Raw genomic sequence first — 18,054 nt, 5'->3', positions numbered from 1 at the left:
CAAGGCAACAAAGGCCTAGCCAGTCTCCAGACCTTGATCCCATAGAAAATCTGTGGAGGGAGCTGAAGGTTCGAGTTGCCAAACGTCAGCCTCGAAACCTTAATGACTTGGAGAAGATCTGCAAAGAGGAGTGGGACAAAATCCCTCCTGAGATGTGTGCAAACCTGGTGGCCAACTACAAGAAACGTCTGACCTCTGTGATTGCCAACAAGGGTTTTGCCACCAAGTACTAAGTCATGTTTTGCAGAGGGGTCAAATACTTATTTCCCTCATTAAAATGCAAATCATTTTATAACATTTTTGACATATGTTTTTCTGGATTTTTTTGTTGTTATTCTGTCTCTCACTGTTCAAATAAACCTACCATTAAAATTATAGACTGATAATTTCTTTGTAAGTGGGCAAACGCACAAAATCAGCAGGGGATCAAATACTTTTTTCCCCCACTGTATTTGAGCAGTTCATGCTTGAAAACCCACAAATGTTGCTGAGTTACAGCAGTTCTGCATGGAAGAGTCAGCCAAAGGTCCTCCACAGAGACGTGAGAGACTGATCAACAACTACAGGAAGCGTTTAGTTGGAGTCATTGCAGTGAAAGATGGCACAACCCGTTACTGAGTGTAATGGGGCAATTACTTTTTTAAACAGGGGAATTCGGTGTTGCATAACTTCATGAAATAAATAGGTAGTTGTGTTATTTGTTCACTCAGGTTCTCTTGATCTAATATTAGGTTTTGGTTGAAGATCAGATAAAAAATATGCAAAAGTATAGAAAATTAGAAAGGGGGCAAATACTTTTTCACAGCACTGTATATTTCACATGTTTCTGGTATTTGTACCAGTGTATGAGCTACTGTATGTCCCTCAAGACACGGCCAATGAAGATTGAAGGTCTGGAGATTCACCAGCTGTTGAGCAGGAGCCAGGTCTGCCCCGTGTTTTGAATAAGTGAACACAACATAGGAGTACAACGTAGGTGAATGTGTGTCTCTCCTTGTGTGTATGTAATCCTCATCATAATGACTGTATTCATCAACATTCATCCTCACATCATATATTTTTCCTCTCATCTCCCACGTGATGCTACACTCCTCTCCCTCTGTGATGCTACACTCCTCTCCCTCTGTGATGCTACACTCCTCTCCCTCTGTGATGCTACACTCCTCTCCCTCTGTGATGCTACACTCCTCTCCCTCTGTGATGCTACACTCCTCTCCCTCTGTGATGCTACACTCCTCTCCCTCTGTGATGCTACACTCCTCTCCCCCTGTGATGCTACACTCCTCTCCCTCTGTGATGCTACACTCCTCTCCCTCTGTGATGCTACACTCCTCTCCCTCTGTGATGCTACACTCCTCTCCCTCTGTGATGCTACACTCCTCTCCCTCTGTGATGCTACACTCCTCTCCCTCTGTGATGCTACACTCCTCTCCCCTGTGATGCTACACTCCTCTCCCTCTGTGATGCTACACTCCTCTCCCTCTGTGATGCTACACTCCTCTCCCTCTGTGATGCTACACTCCTCTCCCTCTGTGATGCTACACTCCTCTCCCCCTGTGATGCTACACTCTTGTCCTCTGTGATGCTACACTCTTCTCCCCCTGTGATGCTACACTCCTCTCCCTCTGTGATGCTACACTCCTCTCCCTCTGTGATGCTACACTCCTCTCCCTCTGTGATGCTACACTCCTCTCCCTCTGTGATGCTACACTCCTCTCCCTCTGTGATGCTACACTCCTCTCCCTCTGTGATGCTACACTCCTCTCCCTCTGTGATGCTACACTCTTCTCCCTCTGTGATGCTACACTCTTGTCCTCTGTGATGCTACACTTCTCTCCCTCAGTGATGCTACACTCTTGTCCTCTGTGATGCTACACTCCTCTCCCTCTGTGATGCTACACTCTTTTTCTCTGTGATGCTACACTTCTTTCCTCTCCCTCTGTGATGCTACACTCCTTTTCCTCTGTGATGCTACACCCCTCTCCTCTCCCTCTGTGATGCTACACTCCTCTCCCACTTTCTTTCCCCCTTCCCCCTTCTCTTCCTCTCGCTCTCCCTTTTCTCCCCCTGCCCTTCCTCCCCTTCCCTCCCTCCCTCCTGGTTCATTAAGACCTCAGACACTCCTCTCAAGAGTCTCAGTGTTCACAAGGCAAGGCCAGCTAATGAACATGTCATGGCTGACAATTGGACAGTTAATAAACATGCCACGCCTGTTCAGAGCACACACACACACTCGCACACACAATCACGGAGAAACACACACACTCTACGTCAGTTCGCTTGTAAAGTTACTGTTCCACATGGAATACCAGGTGACGTTTCAGATCAGGGAACATGAGAAAGAGGGGGAGTAGGAGCAACACTCCCTCTTCTATTACTTATCTCCCCCACCTGGCATAAACGACTCATTTAGTTGTGTATTTGTGCGTGTGTGCTTGCATGTGGTAATGGCATGCTCATTAGGCAAAGCCCCTTTTTCACACTGGAGTGAGGTGTACAGAGAGAGATTGAGAGAGACAGAGATTTGAAATTTAATTGAGAGAACAGAGCAAACTAGAATGCTACTTGGCCCTAAACAGAGAGTACACAGTGACAGAATACCTGACCACTGTGACTGACTCAAAATTAAGGAAATCTTTGACTATGTACAGTCTCAGTGAGCATAGCCTTGCTATTGAGAAAGGCCGCCGTAGTCAGACCTGGCTCTCAAGAGAAGACAGGCTATGTGCACACTGCCCACAAAATGAGGTGGAAACTGAGCTGCACTTCCTAACCTCCTGCTCAAATGTATGACCATATTAGAGACACATATTTCCCTCAGATTACACAGACCCACAAAGAATTCGAAAACAAATCCAATTTTGATAAACTTCCATATCTATTGGGGGAAATAACACAGTGTGCCATCACAGCAGCAAGACTTCTGACCTGTTGCCACAAGAAAAGAGAAGAACAAACACAATTGTAAATACAACCCATATTTATGTTTATTTATTTTCTCTTTTTTACTTTAACTATTTGCACATCGTTACAACACTGTATATAGACATGACATTTGAAATGTCTTTATTCTTTTGGAACTTGTATGAGTGTAATATTTACGGTTCACTTTTTAGTGTTTATTTCACTTTTGTTGATCCATTTCAATTGCTTTGGCAATGTAAACACGTTTCCCATGCCAATAAAGCCCCTTGAATTGAATTGAGAGAGAGAGTGTATATGTGCGTGTGAGAGATAGTGAGAGAATGTGTGTTAGTGTGTGTGTGTGTATGCGCACGTGTGTACAGTGTGTTATGCTTTCAATGTCATGCCCAATGGTGAAACCCATTATTTCCAGCAGACGCCAGGTGTGAGTGAGGAATTGTGTGTTAATGTATGGATAGTCATTATTCTAATTGGGCCTAGTGCAGGTTGGGAGATTCCAGGGTAAATTGATGGAGCTGGAAGTGTGTGCGCATGCATGTGTGTGTGTGCATATGCATGTGTGTGTGCGAATCCTCTCTGGGAACAAGGGAGGGAATGGAAAGATATAATCTACACTAATGAATGGAAAACAGCACATGGAAGATAAAATAATATTTTGATGGCATGTTCATTATTGCCATTTGCGCACACTTCCTTTTGTAACGTGGTATCAGGGGAAGGAAACATCATTATTCAAATGAGTCTAATGATACTAATGTCCTGTCAGTATATTTCAATAATTAAGTACCTGAGGTAAAATTCACTTGAGTATCGTTTGAGTTGATTCTCCTTAATAAAGTGTATTTCTAAATAACCTTTCCTCTCGGCGTGCTTAAAGTCATTTAGTTTCCAAATCCAAAGGGGTTGCCTTAGCAACACAGCCACACAAAGCAGGAAACCACACAGCAAAAGTCAGTAACCAGAACATTACAATATACGGTGCTTTTGGAAAGTATTCATACCCATTCACTTATTCCACATTTTGTTGTGTTACAGCCTGAATTCAAAATAGATTACATACTGTATTTATTTTCTCATCCATCTACACACAATACCCCATAATGTGAAAGTGAAAACATGTTTTTTGATATTTTAGCAAATGTATTGAAAATGAAATAGATAAATATCTGATTTACATAAGTATTCATAACTGAGTCAATACCTTGTAGAAGCATCTTTGGCAGCGTTTACAGCTGTGAGTCTTTCTAGGTAAGCCTATAAGAGCTTTCCACACCTGGATTTTGCAATATTTGCCTATTATTCTTTTCAAAATTCTTCAATCTCTGTCAAATTGGTTGCTGATCATTGCTAGACAACCATTTTCAGGTCTTGCCATAGATTTTGAGCAGACTTAATTCAACATCTGTAAGTCGGCCATTCAGGAACATTCACGGTCTTCTTGGTAAGCAACTCCAGTGGAAAGTTGACCTTGCGTTTTAGGTTATTGTCCTGCTGAAAGGTTAATTAATTGCGCAGTGTCTGGTGGAAAGCAGACTGAAACAGGTTTTCCTCTAGGATTTTGCCTGTGATTAGGTCAATTTTGTAAATGTTTTATCTGGACAACTCCCCCGTCCATAACGATTACAAGCATACAAATTTCATGAACAGCCGCAACTATGCTTGAAAATATGGAGAGTGGCAGAGCTGAGGCAGACATTCAAAAATAATGTTAAAACTATTATTGCACACAGAGTCCATGCAACTTATTATGTGACTTGTTAAGCACATTTTTACTCCTGGACGTATTTAGGCTTACCATAACAAAGAGGTTGAATACTTACTGACCCATTACATTTCAGCTTTTCATTTTTAATTCATTTGTAAAACATTTAGAAAAACATACACTACCGTTCAAAAGTTTGGGGTCACTTAGAAATGTCCTTGTTTTTTAAAGAAAAGCCATTTTTTTGTCCATTAAAATAACATCAAATTGATCAGAAATACAGTGTAGACATTGTTGTAAATGACTATTGTAGCTGTAAACGGCAGATTTTTTTTATGAAATATCTACATAGGCGTATACAGGCCCATTGTCAGAAACCATCACTCCTGTGTTCCAATGGCACGTTGTGTTAGCTAATCCAAGTTTATCATTTTAAAATGCTAATTGATCATTAGAAAACCCTTTTGCAATTATGTTAGCACAGTTGAAAACTGTTGTTCGGATTAAAGAAGCAATAAAACTGGTCTTCTATAGAATAGTTGAGTATCTGGAGCATCAGCATTTGTGGGTTCGATTACAGGTTGAAATTGGCCAGAAACAAAGGACTTTCTTTGAAACTCGTCAGTCTATTCTTGTTCTGAGAAATGAAGGCTATTCCATGTGAGAAATTGACTAGAAACTGAAGATCTCATACAACGCTGTGTACTACTCCCTTCACAGAACAGTGAAACTGGCACTAACCAGAATAGAAAGAGGAGTGGGAGGCCCTGGTGCACAACTGAGCAAGAGGACAAGTACATTAGAGTGTCTATTTTGAGAAACAGACGCCTCACAAGTCCTCAACTGGCAGCTTCATTAAATAGTAACCGCAAAACACCAGCCTCAACGTAAACAGTGAAGAGACGACTCTGGGATGCTGGCGACTCTGGGATGGTTGCTGATAATGGGCCTCTATACGCCTATGTAGATATTTCATAAAAAAATCTGCCATTTACAGCTACAATAGTCATTTACAACATTAACAATGTCTACACTGTATTTCTGATCAATTTAATGTTATTTTTATGGACAAAAAAAAGTGTTTTTCTTTCAAAAACAAGGACATTTCTAAGTGACCCCAAACTGTTGAACGGTAATGTAACTCCACTTTGACATTATGGGCTATTGAATGTAGGCCAGTGACAAAACAATCTCAATTTAATCAAGACAACAAAACAGAGAAAAATTCAAGGGGTATTAATACTTTGTGAAGGCACAAAAGACACACATACCACACACACACACACAAGACCATGCATAAACTCACACATATACACAAAATTGCATTTATTATCTGGGCCCCAGCAGGACACACCTAATCAGGGCCATCGGGTATCACTCACAACTTACAGCACTCTGACAGGATAGGTCAGCTGTCATTGAGCCATGTCTGTACCAATCAGATATGAAGGGGGATATGCAAAGTGAATTCCTGAACAGCGGAGGAGAGAGGGTGTGGTGGACTTAGTGTTGGTTAGCATTAGCCTGGGAAAGTGTCGGTGAGTGGTGAAGGTAGCATTGGTTAGCACCTTAGCCTGGACCAGTCTGAGTGTTGGAGTTAGCATTCGTTAGCACTTTAGCCTGGACCAGAGTCTGTGAGTGGTGGAGTTAGCATTGGTTAGTGTGTTAGCCTGGACCCGTCTGAGCATTGGAGTTAGCATTCGTTAGCGCCTGGACCAGTCTCTGTGTGTGTTGGAGTTAGCATACAGTTGGTTAACGCTAGCCTGGATCTGTTTCAGCAGCGGTGTAGTCTCAACGCCCCAGGGCCTTTGACACCCTAATGGGTGTGAAATCAAAACCTTAATCAGTCGACTCCCCACCCACACACACCCACGCACACCCACACAATTATGAAAACTAGCTTAGCAAAATCAGAAGTCTTTCTCACAATTACACAATCTAAAATGGTGCCTATTACCAGTCAGTTCTAGCTGATACAGTAGACAGCAGTATGTTTCAGCTCCAATGTTCTAAAGGGACAAGGGGCAGAGGCAGGTCTGTCTGCTGATTGGCCGGTACTAGGAATGAAGTGACCTGGGTAATGGCAGGGCGGAGACGTTCCCTGTTGGCTCGTTAGTAAGTACCTGGCAGAAGGTCACTCCACTTTCCTCTCTCACTCTGCCACTCTCTGTCACTCTCGCTCTCCCTGTCACTCTTACTCTCCCTCTTTATCTTTCACTTTCTCTCTGTCAGTCACGCTGCCTCCCTTGCAACTTCTCTTTCCTTAATTCTTTTTTCCCTCTAATTCTCTCTCTCACTGAAACTCCGTTGCCCTGTCTCCCACTATCTATCTCCCTCTCACCCACTATCTATCTCCCTCTCACCCACTATCTATCTCCCTCTCACCCACTATCTATCTCCCTCCCATCCACTATCTATTCCCTCAACATCTCCCTCTCATCCACTATCCATCTCCCTCAACATCTCCCTCTCACCTCATCCACTATCCATCTCCCTCAACATCTCCCTCTCATCCACTATCTATCTCATTCAACATCTCCCTCTCATCCTCTATCTCCCTCAACATCTCCCTCTCATCCACTATCTATCTCCCTCTCACCCACTATCTATCTCCATCTCACCCACTATCTATCTCCCTCCCATCCACTATCTATTCCCTCAACATCTCCCTCTCATCCACTATCCATCTCCCTCAACATCTCCCTCTCATCCACATCTTACCTCATCCACTATCTATCTCCCTCAACATCTCCCTCTCATCCACTATCTATCTCATTCAACATCTCCCTCTATCTCCCTCTGATCCCCTATCCATCTCCCTCAACATCTCCCTCTCATCCCCTATCTATCTCCCATCTATCTCCCTCAACATCTCCCTCTCAGTCCCATTAAAGCACTTAGTCTTTCACCGTCTTTCTCTTGTCTTTCCACTCTCCCTTCCACAATCTGCCGCCAAACCAAACAGAGGTAATCACAGTTCATTGATCATGGTGTGTGTGTTTGTGTGTTTGAGCAGCACTGTCTGTAAACACAACCCCAGTGGATCAGTGATTGATGTTTTAAAAAAAAAAATGTATTTAACCTTTATTTAACTAGGCAAGTCAGTTAAGAACAACTTCTTATTTACAATGACGGCCCTTGTACAGGGGCAGAATGACAGATTTGTATCTTGTCAGCTCAGGGATTCGATCCAGCAACCTTTCGGTTACTGGCCCAACGCTCTAATCACTAGGCTACTTGCCATGTCTAGTTGCCTACTAACAGATTCATGAACTTTAAATGGCAAAGTGATTGTGTGTGTGGGTGTGGGTGCACGTGTGTGTGGGTGTGTGTGCACGTCTTCGCCTGCTTGAATGACAAAAAGGAAACGGAGACGCTGAGACACTGATTATATCAAATCACACACACAACCCCCTCTTCCACATTTTGTTACATTACAGCCTTATTCTAAAATGTATTAAATTGTTTTTCTCCCTCATCAATATACACACAATACCCCATAATGACAAAGCAAAAACAGGTTTTTCAAACATTTAGCTAATTCTTTTTTTTTTAAACCCAACTTAAATATTACATTGACATAAGTATTCAGACCCTTTACCTCAGTACTTTGTTGAAGCACCTTTGGCAGCGATTACAGCCTCAAGTCTTCTTGGGTATGACGCTACAAGCTTGTCTTGTGACTGGTTTTGTGTCCCGTGTGGCTCAGTTGATAGAGCATGGGGTTTGCAACACCAGGGTTGTGGGTTCGATTCCCACAGGGGACAAGTACGAAAAAAAAAAAGAAAAAAAAAATGTATGAAATGTATGTATTCACTACTGTTAGTCGCTCTGGATAAGAGCGTCTGCTAAATGACTAAAATGTAAAAATGTAAAAAAAAAAAAAGAAGCTTGGCAGACCTGTATTTGGGGAGTTTCTCCCATTCTTCTCTGCAGATCCTCTCAAGCTGTGTCAGGTTGGATGGGGAGCATCGCTGTACAGCTATTGTCAGGTCTCTCCAGAGATGTTCGATCAGGTTCAAGTCCGGGCTCTAGCTGGGCCACTCAAGGACATTCAGAGACTTGCTGGGCCACTCAAGGACATTCAGAGACTTGTCCCAAAGCCACTCCAGCATTGTCTTGGCTGTGTGCTCCCACCACCATGCTTCACAGTGGGATAGTATAGGCCAGCTGATGAGCGGTGTCTAGTTTCATCCAGATGTGACGCTTGGCATTCAGGCCAAAGAGTTCAATCTTGGTTTCATCAGACCAGAGAATCTTGTTTCTCATGGTCTGAGAGTCTTTAGGCCTTTTATCAAATGGGCTGTCATGTGCCTTTTACTGAGCAGTGGCTTCCATCTGGACACTCTACCATAAAGGCCTGATAGGTGGAGTGCTGCAGAGGTGGTTGTCCTTCTGGAAGGTTCTCCCATCTCTATAGAGGAATTCTGGAGCTCTGTCAGAGTGACCATCAGGTTCTTGGTCATCTCCCTGACCAAGGCCCTTCTCCCTCGATTGCTCAATTTGGGCGGGCGGGCGGCCAGCTCTAGGAAGAGTCTTGGTGGTTCCAAACTTCTTCCATTTAAGAATGATGGAGGCCACTGTGTTCTTGGGGACCTTCAATGCTGCAAACATCTTTTGGTACCCTTCCCTAGACCTGTGCCTTGACACAATCCTGTCTCTGAGCTCTATGGACAATTCCTTCGACCTCATGGCTTGGTTTTTGCTCTGACATGCACTGTCAACTGTGGTACCATATATAGACAGGTGTGTGCCTTTCCAAATCATGCTGAATCAATTGAATTGACCACAGGTGCACTGCAATCAAGTTGTAGAAACATCTCAAGGATGATCAATGGAAACAGGATGCACCTGAACTCAATTTCGAGTCTCATAGCAAAGGGTCTGAATACTTATGTAAATAAGGTATTTCTGTTTTTATTTTTAATACATTTGCTACCGTGCGGTAGCAGAGAGAACAGTCTATGACTAGGGTGGCTGGAGTCTTTGACAGTTTTTAGGGCTTTCCTCTGACACTGCCTGGTATAGAGGTCCTGGATGGCAGGAAGCTTGGCCCCAGTGATGTACTTGGCCATACACACTACCCTCTGTAGTGCCTTGCCGAGCAGTTGCCATACCAGGCAGTGATGCAACCAGTCAGGATTCTCTCAATGGTGTAGCTGTAAAACCTTTTGAGGATCTGAGGACCCATGCCAAATCTTTTCAGTTTTGTCGTGCCCTCTTATCAGCATACCATGCTTCTACATCCACTCAACCTCTCTATGTCACCTATATCTACGTCTAATCTATAGTATGCACAGGCAGACAGGCAAGTCTGCCTTATCAATACTGTTCCGTGTGTCTGTCTGTTTGAGATAGGGAGCGTGTGTGTGTGTTCACATGTTTGTGTAACTGTGTTATCTCCAATGCTTCCAGTTATAACCAGCGTCTCATCTGGACATGGTAGACCACTGGAGCTGGAGAGAGAGACTGGCAGCACAACGGGAGATAGAAGACAAAGATTTATCAGGGAAATGTCTCAAGGAAGGCATCAAAGGTCTACAAACATGTGTGCGATCGAGCACACACACAAGGTCTCAATATCCCTGATAACCAGCCCATGCTATCTGTGCATCACCAGTGTGTTTGGAGAGAGAGAAGACATCAGTCTGATATATTAACCAGAGGGGAGGGAGTGAGAAAAGGACGGGACGAGAGATTGGGATGGAGGAGCAGTCAGGTAACTCGAGATCCAAGGGGTAATTCGACGTGCGTCCAGGTCCCAGGACGTCAGGAGATGCTTTCAAAACCGGTCACTAGGGGCAACAGTGCACGCTATTATCATCAAGTAGGGTTGTGGTTTGCTAGGGAGGTGGGGTTGGCGGATGGGCTCTCTTTCCTTAACCATTCTGAATTAATGACTAAACTTAAGCATTGAGAGGTTTGAGCAAGCAGGAAATCAGTGTGTGTGAGTGGCATCGTGTGTATATGGTGTGTGAGTCTGTGTATATGTGTGTGTGTATGTACAGTTGAAGTCGGATGTTTACATGCACCTTACCCAAATACATTTAAACTCAGTTTTTCACAATTCCTGACATTTAATCCTCGTAAAAATTCCCTGTCTTAGGTCAGTTAGGATCATCACTTTATTTAAGAATGTGAAATGTCAGAATAATAGTAGAGAGAATTATTTATTTCAACTTTTATTTATTTCATCACATTCCCAGTGGGTCAGAAGTTAACATACACTCAATTAGTATTTGGTAGCATTGCCTTTCAATTGTTTAACTTGGGTCAAACGTTTCAGGTAGCCTTCCACAAGCTTCCCACAATAAGGTGGGTGAATTTTGAGAGTCAGGTTTGTAGGCGGGTGAATTTTGGCCCATTCCTCCTGACAGATCTGGTGTAACTGAGTCAGGTTTGTAGGCCTCTCTGCTCGCAGACGCTTTTTCAGTTCTGCCCACAGATTTTCTATGGGATTGAGGTCAGGGCTTTGTGCTGGACACTCCAATACCTTGACTTTGCTGTCCTTAAGCCATTTTGCCACAACTTTGGAAGTATGCTTGGGGTCATTGTCCATTTGGAAGACCCATTTGTGACAAAGCTTTAACTTCCTGACTGATGTCTGGAGATGTTGCGTCAATATATCCACATAATTTTCCATCCTCATGATGCCATCTATTTTGTGAAGTGCACCAGTCCCTCCTGCAGCAAAGCAACCCCACAACATGATGCTGCCACCCCCGTACTTCACGGTTGGGATGGTGTTCTTCGGCTTGCAAGCCTTTCTCTTTTTCCTCCAAACATAACAATGGTCATTATGGCCAAACAGTTCTATTTTTGTTTCATCAGACCAAAGGACATTTCTCCAAAAAGTACAATCTTTGTCCCCATGTGCAGTTGTAAACCGTAGTCTGGCTTTTTTATGGCGGTTTTGGGGTAGTGGCTTCTTCCTTGCTGAGTGGCCTTTCAGGTTATGTCGATATAGGACTTGTTTCACTGTGGATAGAGATACTTTTGTACCTGTTTCCTCCAGCATCTTCACAAGGTCCTTTGCTGTTGTTCTGGGATTGATTTGTACTTTTCTCACCAAAGTCTGTTAATCTCTAGGAGACAGAACGCGTCTCCTTCCTGAGCGGTATGACGGCTGCGTGGTCCCATGGTGTTTATACTTGCATACTATTGTTTGTACAGATGAACGTGGTACCTTCAGGTGTTTGGAAATTGCTCCCAAGGATGAACCAGACTTGTGGAGGTCTACAATTTTTTTTTCTGAGGTCTTGGCTGATTTATTTTGATTTCCACATGATGTCAAGCAAAGAGCCACTGAGCCGAGTTTGAAGGTAGGCCTTGAAATACATCCACAGGTACACCTCCAATTGACTCAAATTATGTCAATTAGCCTATCGGAAGCTTCTAAAGCCATTACATAATTTTCTGGAATTTTACAAGCTGTTTAAAGGCACAGTCAACTTCTGACCCACTGGAATTGTGATACAGTGAATTATAAGTGAAATAATCTGTCTGTAAACAATTGTTGGAAAAATGACTTGTGTCATGCACAAAGTAGATGTCCTAACTGACTTGCCAAAGCTATAGTTTGTTAACAAGAAATTTGTGGAGTGGTTGAAAAAGTAGTTTTAATGACTCTAACCTAAGTGTATGTAAACTTCCGACTTCAACTGTATATGTGTGTGTATATATACTGCTCAAAAAAATAAAGGGAACACTTAAACAACACAATGTAACTCCAAGTCAATCACACTTCTGTGAAATCAAACTGTCCACTTAGGAAGCAACACTGATTGACAATAAATTTCACATGCTGTTGTGCAAATGGAATAGACAACAGGTGGAAATTATAGGCAATAAGCAAGACACACCCAATAAAGGAGTGGTTCTGCAGGTGGAGACCACAGACCACTTCTCAGTTCCTATGCTTCCTGGCTGATGTTTTGGTCACTTTTGAATGCTGGCGGTGCTTTCACTCTAGTGGTAGCATGAGACGGAGTCTACAACCCACACAAGTGGCTCAGGTAGTGCAGCTCATCCAGGATGGCACATCAATACGAGCTGTGGCAAGAAGGTTTGCTGTGTCTGTCAGCATAGTGTCCAGAGCATGGATGCGCTACCAGGAGACAGGTCAGTACATCAGGAGACGTGGAGGAGGCCGTAGGAGGGCAACAACCCAGCAGCAGGACCGCTACCTCCGCCTTTGTGCAAGGAGGAGCAGGAGGAGAACTGCCAGAGCCCTGCAAAATGACCTCCAGCAGGCCACAAATGTGCATGTGTCTGCTCAAACGGTCAGAAACAGACTCCATGAGGGTGGTATGAGGGCCCGACGTGCACAGGTGGGGGTTGTGCTTACAGCCCAACACCGTGCAGGACGTTTGGCATTTGCCAGAGAACACCAAGATTGGCAAATTCGCCACTGGCGCCCTGTGCTCTTCACAGATGAAAGCAGGTTCACACTGAGCACGTGACAGAGTCTGGAGACGCCGTGGAGAATGTTCTGCTGCCTGCAACATCCTCCAGCATGACCGGTTTGGCGGTGGGTCAGTCATGGTGTGGGGTGGCATTTCTTTGGGGGGCCGCACAGCCCTCCATGTGCTCGCCAGAGGTAGCCTGACTGCCATTAGGTACCGAGATGAGATCCTCAGACCCCTTGTGAGACCATATGCTGGTGCGGTTGGCCCTGGGTTCCTCCTAATGCAAGACAATGCTAGACCTCATGTAGCTGGAGTGTGTCAGCAGTTCCTGCAAGAGGAAGGAATAGATGCTATGGACTGGCCCGCCCGTTCCCCAGACCTGAATCCAATTGAGCACATTTGGGACATCATGTCTCGCTCCATCCACCAACGCCACGTTGCACCACAGACTGTCCAGGAGTTGGCTGATGCTTTAGTCCAGGTCTGGGAGGAGATCCCTCAGGAGACCATCCGCCACCTCATCAGGAGCATGCCCAGGCATTGTAGGGAGGGCATACAGGCACGTGGAGGCCACACACACTACTGAGCCTCCTTTTGACTTGTTTTAAGGACATTACATCAAAGTTGGATCAGCCTGTAGTGTGGTTTTCCACTTTAATTTTGAGTGTGACTCCAAATCCAGACCTCCATGGGTTGATAAATTGGATTTCCATTGATTATTTTTGTGTGATTTTGTTGTCAGCACATTCAACTATGTAAAGAAAAAAGTATTTAATAAGATTATTTATTTCATTCAGATCTAGGATGTGTTGTTTAAGTGTTCCCTTTATTTTTTTGAGCAGTGTATATACCTGTGTGTGTAGAAGCAACATGCCTAGTGGTGTGTCATGACTAGTACTGTGTGACTGTCTGGTAAACAACAACACCCCTACCACTGTCTCCCCAACCATGAGGTGTGTCATGTGTTCACTTGATCACTTCACACACACACACACACCACACCCACACCCACCCACACACACACACACCCACACACACACACCCACACCCACACCCACACACCCACACCCACACACACACACACACACACACACACACACACACACACACACACAGCTTAGCAGTGAAGTCAGACATTTAGCCAGTGGGGTGTAGGAACAGCGGTACGGCCTAAAGTCTTCAGATCATTGAGATGATAACACCCCTGACAAAGACTTACAGACACACACATCTCCCCTCTTTATCTTCTCATCTCTTTGTCACATCCCTCCCTTTTTCTGCTCCTGTCTTGTCCCGTCAGAGATCAAGAGCTTTTGGGGATCTACCATGGCCAGATGGCAGAACAAATCAGAAAGGAGAATAAAGAACGACATGAACAAAAGGTATTCACATCGTGACATGAGCCGATACCCTTTTCTGACATGGTGATGATCTTGGAAGTCGGACAAAATCACCCTAGACACTGATCTAATGTCTGTTTTTCTGTTCCCTCCCCTATGGTTACAATTAGAATTCAGGGAGGGTAAGCTGATCCTAGATTTGTCCCCAAGGGCACCAGTTTTTATTTATTTAGAATTTTTTTATTTAACCTTTATTTAACTAGGCAAGTCAGTTAAGAACAAATTCTTATTTACAAAGACGGCCTACACCGGTCAAACCCGGACGACGCTGGGCTAATTAACGCCGCCCTATCGGACTCCCAATCACGTCCGGTTGTGATACAGCCAGTGTTAAAGCTCTATTGACTACACAGACTGTATTACACAACAGATGAACTAGCCAGAGGGAGCAATGATATGAAAATAAATAAAGTTTCAAGAATGAATCATGGAATCTAATACTCTAGCTTGTTATTAGGCTGGTGCATATTCTTCTCTTTAATTGTGTATTTCACTCTGAGAACACACAGCAGTAGCAGGGAATGCCTGCTAAATATAAATATGCAAATGTAAACATTAAAATAGACAATGTGTTGGAGTGGGGGGGGGGTCTATGTGTGTTTGTGAGAAAGGTAGATATTGAAATCTGCTGCAGCAACCGTAAACTCCTGCCTTTAACAAGCCAGGCGCCAAGTATTCCTTCACACTACAATGGTGTGTGTGTGTGTGTGTGTGTGTGTGTGTGTGTGTGTGTGTGTGTGTGTGTGTGTGTGTGATACTAGCGTCACACTGCACTGGAAAAAATGAGGAGAGAGAAAGAGAGAGATACAGAGAGAGCAAAAGAGAGAGATACAAAGAGATAGAAATACAAAGAGAGAGAGAGAGAGAAAGAGCGAAAGAGAGATACAAAGAGACAGATGAGAGAGAAAGAAAGAGAGAAAGAAAAGGAGAGAAAGAAAAAGAGAGATGAGAGAGATACAAAGAGAGATAGAGATACAAAGGGAGAGAGATACAAAACATTGCATATTCTTCCAATGTGAAAGACCTATTACCTTCTGTTAAGATCACTTTAGAGGTCACAGCTATTTGTGGTCCCACATCCCTACACAGCTTCACTCAACCAAATACACTATTCACCTTGTGTGTGTGTGTGTGTGTGTGTGTGTGTGTGTGTGTGTGTGTGTGTGTGTGTGTGTGTGTGTGTGTGTGTGTGTGTGTGTGTGTGTGTGTGTGTGTGGGCACGGGGGAGGTTTACATTATGTGGCTCACCTGTGGGCGGATGACTCTGTCAATGCTCTTCAGGGCAGTGTCTGGGGAAGGGGGAGAGCAGTCTGGAGTTGGCCCCGTCGGTGAGGAGCCGTTCCTATGGTTACACAGCTCCGGCTCAGTCACCGTCACCTGGGGAGAGTGGCCTTGAAAGAGAGACAGAGAGAGAGAGAGATGGGGTGGGGGAGTGGAGAGAGAGAGAGAGAGCGAGAGAGAGAGAGAGCGAGAGAGAGAGAGACAAGAGAAGGGGGGGTAGATTTAATTAAGCCTGGATCAAAGGAAGAGCAATCCAAACAGAGAGATAGAACAGCAGGTATCCATGGAGGGTCAAGGCTGCAATGCATTTCCACTGGAGTTCGTTCAGATGTGAACCTCAGATGTGGCAGCTGCCATGTGCGCTCAAATGGCCAATAAACTGGCATATCTTTCTTTCTGTCTTAAATATCTCACACATGATATAACACACACACACACACACACACACACACACACACACACACACACACACACACACACACACACACACACACTCCTCTCTCACTCCTTCAGAGGTAAGAGTGGCCTGACAAGGACTCAGATGTCAGAGTTGATTTCCCCAGTGTGTGATCAGTTAGGGAGAAAATAAGAAAGAGAGGGAGGAGAGGAAAGAGAAGGAGGGGAAACGAGTGCGGAGGGTGGACAGAATCTAATTTCTCACCCACATTAAAGGGAAAAACCATCCATTTCAATCACCAGTCAACAACAGAGACGTACACACACTCCCACAAGTGTGTGTGTGTGTGTGTGTGTGTGTGTGTGTGTGTCCGTGCACGTGTAGTCTATCCGTCAGTCCTTGTCGTGCTACACAAACGTACAGACACTCAAATATTTGTCCAATTAGACCTTGACACAGACATGGGGAATCACACTGAGGTATCCTTCTCAAGAGGACATGTTATCTCCCGGGGGTCAAAACAAAAAAGTGGCCTTATTAAGTACCTGTAGTAATTAGTAGCATTCTCTGTTTTCCCATGCAAAAGTGATTGCTTTTGATAAAAACACTTCTCTGCCTTTCCAATGAAAAATGATTAGAAAAACAATGTGTACAGAACCTGTCAAAAGTTTGGACACACCTACTCATTCCAGGGTTTTTCTTTATTTTTTACTATTTTCTACATTGTATAATAATAGTGAAGACATCAAAACTATGAAATAACACATACGGAATCATGTGTGCAAAGCTGTCATGAAGGCAAAGGGTGGCTACTTTCAAGAATCTAAAATATATTTTGATTTGTTGTACACTTTTTTGTACAGACCAGTCTGTGTTTTACTACATGATTCCATATGTGTTATTTCATAGTTTTGATGTCTTCACTATTATTCCACAATGTAGAAAATAGTAAAAATAAAGAGGTGTCCAAACTTTTGACTGGTACTGTATATTTTATGGAAAATGTATGTTGTATGTTTCTGGATGATGCAACATGCTGCCTTGTCACCAATTTGTAAGTCGCTCTGGATAAGAGTGTCTGCTAAATGACGTAAATGGAAAATGTAAATGTTGTTGACAACATGACAGAGCACCACAGATTACTTTTCCATTTGAGAATGGAGCTCCTCCCTCTCCGCCTTTGCCCGGTGCCCTGCAGCTCAGTATATTCAAAACAGCCCACTGACTCACAAGGCTTTTGTCTGTCGTCATTGTGCTTGTATACAAACACCACGTGACTGGGGACTACCGATAAGCTTCATAATGAAAAACTGTGACAGGTGAAATGAAGAACGTGATATTCGTCTCCGGCAGGACTCTCCAACCCTGTTCCTGTAGAGCTACAGTCCTGTAGGTTTTAACTCCAACCCTGTTCCTGTAGAGCTACAGTCCTGTAGGTTTTAACTCCAACCCTGTTCCTGGAGAGATACAGTCCTGTAGGTTTTAACTCTAACCCTGTTTCTGTAGAGCTACAGTCCTGTAGGTTTTAACTCCAACCCTGTTCCTGTAGAGCTACAGTCCTGTAGGTTTTAACTCCAACCCTGTTCCTGGAGAGCTACAGTCCTGTAGGTTTTAACTCCAACCCTGTTCCTGGAGAGCTACAGTCCTGAAGGTTTTGACTCCAACCCTGTTCCTGTAGAGCTACCAGTCCTGTAGGTTTTAACTCCAACCCTGTTCCTGTAGAGCTACAGTCCTGTAGGTTTTAACTCCAACCCTGTTCCTGTAGAGCTACAGTCCTGTAGGTTTTAACTCCAACCCTGTTCCTGTAGAGCTACCAGTCCTGTAGGTTTTAACTCCAACCCTGTTCCTGGAGAGCTACCAGTCCTGTAGGTTTTAACTCCAACCCTGTTCCTGGAGAGCTACAGTCCTGTAGGTTTTAACTCCAACCCTGTTCCTGGAGAG

General features: G+C 44.0%; 1 protein-coding gene across 1 annotated transcript in view; it reads right to left on the bottom strand.

Moving 5' to 3' along the window:
* LOC106576444 (ankyrin repeat and sterile alpha motif domain-containing protein 1B) overlaps window positions 1–18,054 on the bottom strand; it is a 309,496-nt gene that overhangs the window by 134,317 nt on the left and 157,125 nt on the right. The window contains 1 exon segment of the mRNA XM_045699996.1: window positions 15,684–15,826. Coding sequence (XP_045555952.1) covers window positions 15,684–15,826 — 143 coding nt within the window.

The sequence above is a fragment of the Salmo salar genome, chromosome ssa17 (assembly GCF_905237065.1).
Source record: "Salmo salar chromosome ssa17, Ssal_v3.1, whole genome shotgun sequence".
In the NCBI taxonomy this organism is placed as follows: Eukaryota; Metazoa; Chordata; class Actinopteri; order Salmoniformes; family Salmonidae; genus Salmo; species Salmo salar.
Note: the sequence above shows the minus strand (reverse complement) of the source record. Positions and strands in the feature narration are given on the sequence as shown.